At 38.7% G+C, this 11,318-nt stretch overlaps 1 protein-coding gene across 1 annotated transcript; it reads right to left on the bottom strand.

Moving 5' to 3' along the window:
- Positions 1-115: 115 nt before the first annotated feature.
- On the bottom strand, positions 116-7,061 carry LOC139135453 (neuronal acetylcholine receptor subunit alpha-10-like). The gene is made up of 6 exons (XM_070702840.1): positions 6,843-7,061; positions 6,053-6,195; positions 5,539-5,583; positions 4,627-4,736; positions 3,600-4,135; positions 116-976 (listed from the first exon to the last, which is right to left on the bottom strand). The coding sequence occupies exons 1-6, from the start codon at positions 6,898-6,900 to the stop codon at positions 396-398; spliced, it is 1,473 nt and encodes a 490-aa protein (XP_070558941.1). The 5' UTR covers positions 6,901-7,061; the 3' UTR covers positions 116-395.
- Positions 7,062-11,318: the final 4,257 nt, after the last annotated feature.

Raw genomic sequence — 11,318 nt, forward strand, 5'->3', positions numbered from 1 at the left:
TGATCGAATATTACATCGAGGGAAGGGATAGTCAAACTGGAAAAAAATCTTCAAAGTAAAAATTGCTGTAAATGTCCTGCAGCCTTTCGCTTCTTTTTCTGTTTTTTTTTTCTTTGTAAAAAATATTAACATGACAAGCAACTGAAGAGTGAAATTACAAATGATACAATCTATGTCAACGCTAAAAAACTGACGAAAAACTCTAAAATATTTTAAACGTAAAAAAACATTCCCTGAGTTGTACTGATCATCTTTCTGTCAACTAATGGTCCGTTCGGAATCCCGCCTTGGAAGGCAAAAAATCCACAGGTGCTTGCAGACCGAGGCTCAGTAAACTAGAATGCAGGCATACTGCTTCCATTGCTTCTCGGCATTGGATGGCAGATTCCTTCACCTCACGAACATTTTATCAACAGTCCAAACACTAGGCATGTCAAGGACGCAAGTGTGAACAGAATTATGAAAAACAGCTGGTCAAGCATGACGGAAACTTTCTGCCAATCGCTGCAAGGCGGAAGAGAGTTCTCGGTCACGAATCGGCGCGGATTTTCACCGAGCATCAGGCGACTCTCGATGCGTTGAAGTCGACACAGGGCCTGCGAAATGTCCATCTGTATATCGCTTAGTCCCTGGCTCAGCCTGTCACTTTCCTCGTATCGCTTTCTCGACAGCAGCTGGGCTGCACCGTCCGACGAGGACAGCAGCGAGTTGCCCATGACGATGCTCTGACGCTCCGTTTCCGGGGGCCATGCCGGGCCACTGCTGGCCTGCCGCAGGTATTCCCTGTAACTGTCCTCCTCTCGCCTGCCCGGCACGTACCACACGAAGTTTTGCAAGCCCCAGCGGCCGAAGAACAGACGACGGACACACACTGGGATTGGACGCTGGCTGTTTGTACGATGGTAGATATTCAACACCAGGATGGTAAGGACGCAGGACGCAGATATTAGGCATATAAACACAAAGTGGAATGACCCTGGTAAAAGGAAGATAAACGCGAAAATATTAGACCATGCAAATGTAAATCATATAAAGTATTTCAATGCAGCTCAGGCCTGCATAATTGCCAAGCACAGTCTAACGTTTTATGTCAACTATGAAGAATTCGACATGTTTTGTATTTTTTGTTTTGTTTGTTTGTTTGTTTGTTTGTTTGTTTGTTTAGGTCAAAATGAGAAGGCTATTATTACATTGTATGCACTTTGATGTCGTGATACTGGAAAAAGCGCACCAAAAACGTATTTTCGTCCGTGTCTTTTTGGTTTTACTAGATCACATGTATATTTGCGTACAGATTCATTCTGTGACGCGGACATTTAGCATAGCAGATTTGCTCTGCACAGACACAGTCGCACGGACAGCGAATCTTCCAAGTTCCATTACATCGTGGAAAGTTTAACGTAGTTTACCCTATGCTTCCTGATCATAACAGATGCCATCTATGCCAAATAAATGGTCGACAGTGATACTTTAGGCCAAAAAGTGACAGTTTATCAAATCTGAACGACTTTTTTCTTTCAAATCCGCGGCCAACTTGCACAAGATGCGATCACACCAAATGTGAGATGTTGAACCGTCATTTTACGGTCTGAAGATGCACTGTCGACAACTTGACTGGCTTGTGATCAGGAAGCAAGACGATGGTAAAATTACCGCGAGGCAGGGGAAATTTAGGGAGCGTCATTATTATTATGGCGGGGGTGGGCCGGCAAAATCCAGGGGTGGGGGGTCACCTCAAATTTGAAAACTGCAAAGGGGGGGGGGGTCATGTGTTTTTCAAACAGCTCAGGGGGGGGGGGTCACTTAATTTTCATGAGTATCCGTCCCGTCAAAAAGCAGTTTCAGTGTTCATAAATATTCTGGGAGATAAAAACGATTCGTTGCATGATTTCCTTTTCTGCAGTTATTCACCTGTAAATCTGAACAAAAGTATAATTATCTGTCACATGAACATCTTGACTTGACAACTGTGAGGCTTGTCTTATTGTAAATCAAGCTCACTGAACTGAGGGCAATGAACAATTCCTATTACTTACATATTAGAGATATAGCAAGTTTTGTCAGGGAAATTATTTAACAGTTACCTGTACTGAGACTACTAGTACCATGAAAAGTTAAATAATACTTTTAGGTGAAATTCCAATATCATAATTGTTGTCAACATCTGAACTTTTAAATACCCTATTTGAATCAAGTACATTTGTATCAATTATCAAACACCTATAAAAGCACAAATTAATTTAGTTTAGCATTGTAAAAAATATTCTTAGTTTTTTCATAGACTCCAATGTATAGTGAATCAACATTTCGGTGAAATTCCAAAATCCAATTTCTTGCACACATATCAACCTTTAACCATCCTAGGCTAATTAAGTACTTTAAAATGAATTATCAAATGTCTCTAAATACACAGATTTTGATAGTTTTGTATTGGAAAAAAATTATTCATATTTTCCTCATAGACTCCCATGTACAGTGAATCTACATTTTGGTATAATTCCAAAATCCAATTTCTGGCAAACACATCCATTTGTTACCACCCTAATCTAATCTAGTACATTGATATCAATAATCGAGAGTACATAAATACATTGGTTTACCTATTTTTGTATTGGAAAAAAATTATTCATACTTTCCTCATAGACTCCCATGTATAGTGGATGAACATTTTCAGTGAAATTCCATAATCAGATTTCTTGTACACATAATATGCACATTTAACCATCATATTCTAATCAAGTACAATTATGTTAATTATTGAACGTCTGTATATGCACAAGTATACCAAGTTTTTCATGGGAAAAAAAAATTATTCACAATTTTATCATTGACTCCCATGTATAGTGGATGAACATTTTTGGTGAAATTCTAAGGTCAAACTTTTTGTCCACATGCCAGTTGTAACAACCCTATTTCATTTAAGTACATTTATGTAAATTATCAAATATCTATAAATGCATAGATATAGTTTTGCATTGAAAAAGTACTACATAGATTTCTCATACATGTATGAGAAAATATCAACAGCTGATTTTTAATTAAATCCAAATATCAAAATTTTGTACACACACGCTTGCGCAAAAATATTGCGTTCCACCAGTAATTTCTGTCCAACCCCTTTGAGGGGTAATTTCAAAATTATAGCAAGTCAGAAGGGGAAATCTGAGCATCAACACCTTTTGAGTTTGTAAGGAAGGTCATTTGAAAAAATCTAAGCTCTTTTTTGGGGGATTCTATCACTCCATACCCCTGAGGTGTTTGTGTGTGCAACTTTACTCAAGCAATGTGGGGGGGGGGGGGTCATGAAATTTTTGTCATCTTGAAAGGGGGGTCATCAATTTTTTGGTACAATGGGTAGGGGGGGTTCACTTATTTTGACTGATGCGCAGGAAGAATTTGCCGGCCCACCCCCGGCCATAATAACTGAACGCTCCCTTAGTGCCCGTGCGACCGTGTCTGTCTACAGCACATGTACATAATAATGTCTGCGTATTTGACACTAGTCTTGTAGCCATGCGGGTCGTTGCAACAACGTTCACAGCCATCACCAAAAAAAGCCAGTACATAGCTGCACAAGCTTAGGAGCGTGTTCAGCTTACCTAAGAGTGGGAATTGACCATCAGACGTCGCTGGAAGTTTGTGAGATATTTCAACGTAGAAGAGAATAAGAGTCAACAAGTTTGTGATGCAAAGTGATATTTTCTCTCCGGACTCGGCTGGAAGAAGGAAAACAAGGAGACTGATGCCGCCAATCATGATGAAGGGAACGATCACGAATAGCAGGCAAAACTGTGGACGGCGATGCAGTGCCAGAGACAACACCGCCCCTTTCATTTCGTATTTTTCATTTGTCAGGATGGCATCCCATGGACCTATATCAGCGGCCACCAGTTGCCATTCACCGTGTTCTCGATAGTTGTCAAGCCTCACTGTCGCGTTGACCAACTCGAGTTGCCTTCCTTCGTAAGACCACGATGCAAAGGGGAGTTCACATCGCTGCTTGTCAAAGGGCACATACGTGGTGTCGAATTTACAACTGTTCCGTAGCAGGGTTGGAGCCAACCATACAACAGTGCCGTCATATGAGATCACAACATTGTTGTCGTCTGTCAAACGACCGAACGCTTCACCCATACTGTTTTCAAAGAAAATAAACGGAATTAATGACAGATTAGTTTAATCTCGAAACCATTCAATAACTGTAACAGAGTCATGAGAAAATGGAAAAAAATAAACCGTTTCAAGTGTAAATACATACATACATACATACATACATACATACATACATACATACATACATACATACATACATACATACATACATGCGTATGACTATAGTGCGTTGTGTGTATTCGTACTCATATGTAAAACATGATTGGAACTATTTGGGATAATTGGATGGTGAAGTAATGTCTGTTCAATCTAAAAATGTAACCTTATCTGCTTTTCTTTTCAAGTTATACACTTGTTTTATGAGTAATTTGTAATATTGCAACATTCAGCTATATGGCACCTAGCATTTTTGAGAAATTTGAAAAATATGAAGATCCAATTATCCCAAATTAGTTCCAATCGTGTTGTATGTGGATGCTCGCATGATTAAAAAACTAACCAAAAATTTCTTACTTGTTAAACACGGCTGTATCGGGTCGCCAAACCTTGTCAGCTGGTAGCCTCAATTCTGTAATCCCATCATAGTCATGGATATCCCAACTCAGATACTGATCACGCCACGTCTGCGCGAAGAACAGTTCAAGAAATTATTTGTAATGGGTTTGCGAGTTACGAACAGATGTATTTAAAACTGTAGAGATTCAATATGAAAATACACTGACTGTTCTTTGATGTAGCCTCCTTGACTAGATTATGTGAGGAATTCAAAGGTTACAAATGCACGAACCCTTTTCATGAATCGATAAGTCCATGAAGATCTGTTAAGATCTGTTAAGTAAGATATTAAAGCCCAAACAGGGGACTATGTACACGAGGGTAGGTGACCATATGCCCGAAGTCAGGGGGGGCAAATGGTCTCCTTCCTCGAGGGTACATAGTCTCGTGTTTGGTCTATGATGTTTTTATTGCATGCCTCTCTTGCATATTTTTCACTCTAAATGTTTAGGTTTATGTCCAAATAGCAGTCATAAGCTATTTCCATGATAGACAAAAATATGAGGATTTTCATCATCGATATATTTAAGTCACTGTCATTCAGTTTATTGATAACTTTTGTGCATAAAATTTCTAAAAACCGGATGTCCTATGTAAAATACGTAATTTTTAAATCCCACTAGAAGTTGTCAACTTGAAAGTAGTTCAGGTTCACTTTCAGACGAACGATATAGTTTTCACTCACACTGTCCCAACCGATCAAGGAGGAATATAGTCCAGTCCCTCCAGCACAAAGATAGAAGGATCCAGATGACAAAAGGAGTGGTGAGACATTTTGACAGCGGGGCGAAAGTGATCACTGCACATCAGTATACTACCCGGCTGCCAAATATCATTGTCACTGTCAAAGGAGGCTGGGAATCGCCTTACCTGTTGAATGAACGCCGCCACCGTGAACTGTTGCTGCTTTTCGTCCTGTAAATTAAGGATTCCGAAGAAATAAATTTACACAAGAAGCTTAACGGATATTAGTTCACAGGGGAAAATGAAACGAAGAGTTTAGAAACAAAACAGAAGGAGAAAATGTAACGTTGCGAACGAGATAAAGACGCACATGTACTCGAACCTGCCGTGCCGATTTTCAACAAATGCCGTCAGTATATCAACGAGGTGAACATGGCAGATAGAAGAGAGAAAAATACTGTTTATCAGATTTAACTTGACAGACGAGCGGCAGTGAGCAAATAGTTCAACTGTCCGTAAACCAGAAAGGTGCTTTGGGTGATTAAAACGCGCATAGACGGCAATGTAGTTCATGAAAATCGCAAGGCAGAAGTATTTGGGATATATATTTAAGATGCTGCCGGAAAAGTGAGACCAACGGGAACGTTTGAATTTACAATTTAATGGAACTGTTCTACGTATCTTCATTTTCTACACTTACCATGTCTGCGATCTGGTGCAAACACACACCGAACTCCACAGTCAAAACTTCAGATGCGTCCAGGACTGGCAAAGCAAACTTATCGTAGCCATCTAACAAGTCGGTCGACAGGCGGCTGTATGGGTTGGCATGGTTTGAGCCCCCTACGTTAAATAGATAATATATATTTAGAATGAGGAATGTTGAATGCTGATGTCTCCTCCTGTTGAGCTATCGATCTTCCTGGAAAATCGGAATAATTTTGATTATTTTTTTGTAGTCTGAAGTACAAGCCTGATGTGTAGGGGATGCAACCGATTTCGCGGGTAAAATCTTTGAACGCAAAACGTACATCCCTTGTATTAGTAGTAGGCGTTGGACTCGCCCCATATCAGTGGCTCCATTAATGTTCGAATTAAAATAGGTCGGAAGGAATAAATGCAGTTAAAATATGTCGCGCTATTTGGATAAACGCTTATTACTTCTCGCGGTAGCCCATGAGGCGAGCCATGGACATATATATGTGCCTACACCCTAGCAAGAAAAGACAGATGGTAGTTTACATTCGGAACGTAATCAGAAGGTTCACACAGAGGTTTGAACCGATCATCTGACATTAATTGAAACAGATACACGCAACCAGTGGGCTGATCTGTTTAAGCATCATTTGAGTTTTGAGTACGTTGTATTACAGACCAGCTTGGGTTTCCCAGCGTTAGTCTTTTACCTACGGCCATGGTATGGAGTAACCGTGCCATGGTGAAGCTGTACTGTGACTATGGAATCATAAAGAGGAGAAAGACGCACTAACCTGCTGGCACTGTACATAAAGCTAAAACAAACAAGCTGATAGCGTTCCTCGGTGTCATCTCTAAGTAGATCGAGCTAACAAGTAAGCAGAGGATACTTTCGCTGCTCCTATACTTGGCTAAAGTAAACTTCTCACTCCGCTTCTCACGCTTATATTTATACTTCCCAAGCAAGACATCGACAACAGTCAATTTCCTATGAATGTCTACCTTTTCCACGAATCCAGGCGGTCAACAATCGGATCTGGATAACCTTGGTAATGCGATACCTGTTCATGTTTCTCACATGTTTATCATTTGAATAATCAAATGGCGGGACTGACGAATCATGTAACGTGAATGAATAAACAAATATATTCGAAGTGTTTGAATGCCCATACCATCTCTCGATAACACGTCTACCTGTATGTGCCACTATGTTTATGGATATGTATGTATGTATGTATGTATGTATGTATGTATGTATGTATGTATGTATGTATGTATGTATATATTTTATATATATATATATATATATATATATATATATATATATATATATATATATATATATGAATGATTGTGTGTGACACAAATTATAGTATTATAAATTCATAAATTCATGTTACTCATAAATTGTTGTGCTACCTGATGACTATTTTTCTTTCCATATATAACACATGTTACTGCATACCCTTATCTTTTACACTGTGTCCTAAATTCTGAAATACATATAAAGTAGATGCATTGCGCGAAGACATGGGGCAAACATTTCTACGAAACTGATCCCTTGGGAAATACAGAATTTCAGTCTATTTATGTAACAGCGAAAGGAAATGGTATGAAGACATAGGCGGTCGCTCCGACGATGGACAAATAGTTCCCGAATGTAACACACAAGACTGTTTACCAGGGTATGGTCTATCGCTGCTTGAATTGACATTTGCCAGATATTATTTCGTGATTTCAAAAAAACGTTGCAGTACGTGTACTATTTTTGTTGACTTTGACTAGTAAATTAAACAAAATCTAAGTTATCAGAGTATGTTGCGTTGGAACTACACGAAAATCTTTGACGATTGATTAAGGCCAAATGCAGCTTGAAAGCGTCAAATGTTTATCACGAAAAATGTCTGAGGCATTAATTGAAACCAGTTTGCTCAAGTAGAACAACTTCTCTGTAACCCGCAGTTGTTTCAAGAGGCGATTCCGATGAACTGACCTCTTCAAATTGATAATTTGTTTCGCAAGGTCACCTTCAATGCAGGGTATGACTTGAAATTCAAGTAAAACCTACACAGCAAAAACAGCTGTGTTAATGTGTTGTCATTGTTGAGCTAATTTTCCGTTGTTGTATCCAGGATGTAATCCTTGTTTTCTTCCGAAGTGTAGAATTTGATTTGACCTAAAAGTCAACCAATCTGTGATATCTCGAAATTCAAGAATACGGTTTCTATGGTAATTTGTTAAGTTCATTCGATTACCCTTGATTATCTGCGACATACAATAATATGCCAAGGACTTCCAATATTAAATGGCCAAGCGCTTCCTCTTGAGAAAGTCCCGTGATTGTACGCGTGTTTGGCGTTACATGCAGTGGCACCAGGATGGTAGGGTTAGAGTGACAGTAACACAGTATTGTTGGTCATAAAGAATGAGTGAAAGCCTTTATGATTTATTGCATACTACTGACATAAGTGTCTGAACACTGGCCATAAAGACATTGGTGTTAATTTGCATTATCCAAATACACAACTTACTACTTAGAAATATGGAGAAATACTTACACTACTTTCCTTGAACCTATTTACCGCCTACAAAAGAAAGTTGTCCGTTTGATTACTTTTTCTGATTTTCATGCCCACTCAAGTCCCCTCTTTCGTCAACTAAACATCATCCATATTTTTAAACTAAGTAATTAGTGTTCTTGCCTTTCTGTTGTTGATTTCAAAAATAACGTCTTTTTGTAGCCATGGCTTGGTTATGGATTCAAGTTCCTTTAGAAGTTGTCAGTTGGATCATTTTGTTATTTTTCATCATAGGTGTTGATGTTAAAATTCAACATATGTACTTTCCGATCTATACCATGGAGTCAATCACTACCGCTACAGACGTATCTTCAACTAATCAACTCTACGACACTGAAACCAAGAAACTACATAATCATCTCACGCAATGTATCTACAAAAGAACTCACATTTCAAAAAATGTAAATAAATCCAAGTTGATCAGCCGCAAAAGCGTAATTCAATCTAATACTGTAACAGAACATTCCCAGGACAGTTCATCAGAAGACAGAATCGTATTCGTCATAAGATACATTCCGGCACTTCCACACATCTCATCCATCATCAGAGAACATTGGCATCTACTTCAACATAGTCCTATCACCAAGGATATCTTTCAACACCATCCCATCGTTACATATCGTCAACCGCCAAATTTAAAGAAAATACTCGTCCACGCCAAAATTAACAGCACCAACAAATCAACTAGTGCAAGAAGCGATATACAAAGTTGTATGCAAATGAGAACAAGTGTAGCGAAGTGTAGCGAAGCTAAATAAACACTACAATTGAAAGCTTAATGTGTTAGAAGTGTTGGTTTATATTGTATAAAGCATTCTGTAAAATTTGAACATTCACTTCCTTTGACGTATTGTCGAAATAAAGCTCTTGCAGTGTATACCTACAAATCATTCAGTCCCGGAAAATCCACACCGTGCAATACATGCAACCAAAGCAAAATCATGCTGTCACAGGAAAGTGGAGTCCTCAAGAATAAACACACCGACAAGTCTTTCCATATCACAGGCCAATTGACATGCTCAAACCGAAACCTGATATGCTATTATTTGTCAAAAGTGTGATTAGCTATATATTGGAGAAACACAACGTAACCGTAACCGTAAGAACACATTAGTGGAAGAACATTTCAATTTACATGATCACACTATTAGTGATTTCAAATTTAGTGCCATCTGTAAAGTCTTTCCACAGAAAACTCTGATGAAACAATTACAACACAAAAATAATAATAAATTGCCGTAATACTCTGTCACCCCATGGAATGAATGAAAAGAACTGGTAAAGCACCGGGCCCTAATTTTTTTCTCTCCCTACGGAGCCCACTCACTGAAATACTCACCTGCGGAGTCCCACTGTCATTTCGCGCTATCCGTACGGTCATCGAAAAACCACTTCTGGCGCGACAACTTTTGTAGCATTTATGCTGTTCCTCATATAATCTTACTTGCATTTAAACCCAGTTTTATAGCATTGTCCTTTATTTATATCATATCAGTCTAACAGAGCATCCGTCTCACTTTCTAAGTTTCTCTATCAGTTCTTTACCTCAATGTACACAGTGTTTTTATCACCTCGTTTTCATATTTTAGACTCTGAAGAAGACCTCCTGTGTGTGGTCGAAAGTTTGGTGAATAAATATTTTAAACGTAGACAAAGGTAATTGCTATTTCCTTCAAACTCTCTAATTATCTCAATACCATGTCTCCGTCAAAGTATTCCATCAACACTGTAGTGGGACTAATTCTAGCCATATCTATACGAACTCTCTCTCTCTCTCTCTCTCTCTCTCTCTCTCTCTCTCTCTCTCTCTCTCTCTCTCTCTCTGCATAAATATGCGTATATGCTTATATATATATATATATATTTTTGTGTGTATGTGTGTGTGTTTGTGTGTGTGACATAAATTGTTGTATTCGATATTCATAAATTCATGTCACTCATGAATTGTTGTGCTAGCTGATGCTTATTTTTCTTTCCATATATAACACATTGACTTCATACCCTCATCTTTCACACTGTGTCCTAGATTCTGAAATACATATAAAGTGTATGATGCATTGCGCGAAGAGATGAGGGCAAACATTTCTACGAAACTAATCCCTTTGGAAATTCAAAATTTCAGTCTATTTATGTAACAGCGAAAGGAAATGGTATGAAGCAATAGCTCGGACGGTAGGCAAATCTTTTCCGACTGTAACACACAAGATTGCTCATACCAGGGGACAGTCTATCGCTGCTTGATTGGCATTTTCCAGAGATAAGCATTTCCTGATTTCAAAAAACAGGTTCAGTATGTGCGAAAGTATTTCTGAAAAGAGAAGTTATCGGACTATGGTGTTTTGAACCACACGGATATCTTTGACGATTGATTAAGGCCAAGTGCAGCTAGAAAGCTTCAAATGTTTATTACAAAAAATGTCCGAGGCAGTTACTGAAACCAGTTTGCTCAAGTAGAACAACTTCTCTAGTAACCCGTCGCAGTTGTTTCGAGAGGCCATTCCGATGAATTGACCTCTTCCAGCTGATAATTTGATTCGCAAAGCCAACTTCAATGCAGGGTTTGACTTCGGGTTCAAGTAAAACCTACACAGCAAAAAAGCTGTGTTAATGTGTTATCATCACTGTTGAGCTAATTTTCCGTATTCGTATCGAGCATATATGTTCCTTGCGTTCTTTTGAATTGTCGCATTG

This window comes from Ptychodera flava, chromosome 6, assembly GCF_041260155.1.
Source record: "Ptychodera flava strain L36383 chromosome 6, AS_Pfla_20210202, whole genome shotgun sequence".
Lineage (NCBI taxonomy): Eukaryota > Metazoa > Hemichordata > Enteropneusta > Ptychoderidae > Ptychodera > Ptychodera flava.

Coding starts and splice junctions, on each gene's coding strand:
- LOC139135453 (XM_070702840.1), bottom strand. CDS start 6,900: ATGACACCGAGGAACGCTATCAGCTTGTTTGTTTTAGCTTTATGTACA. Junction 6,196..6,842: donor TTTATGTACAGTGCCAGCAG/GTTAGTGCGTCT, acceptor TATTTAACGTAG/GGGGCTCAAACCATGCCAAC. Junction 977..3,599: donor TGGTCAATTCCCACTCTTAG/GTAAGCTGAACA, acceptor TCCTTTTACCAG/GGTCATTCCACTTTGTGTTT.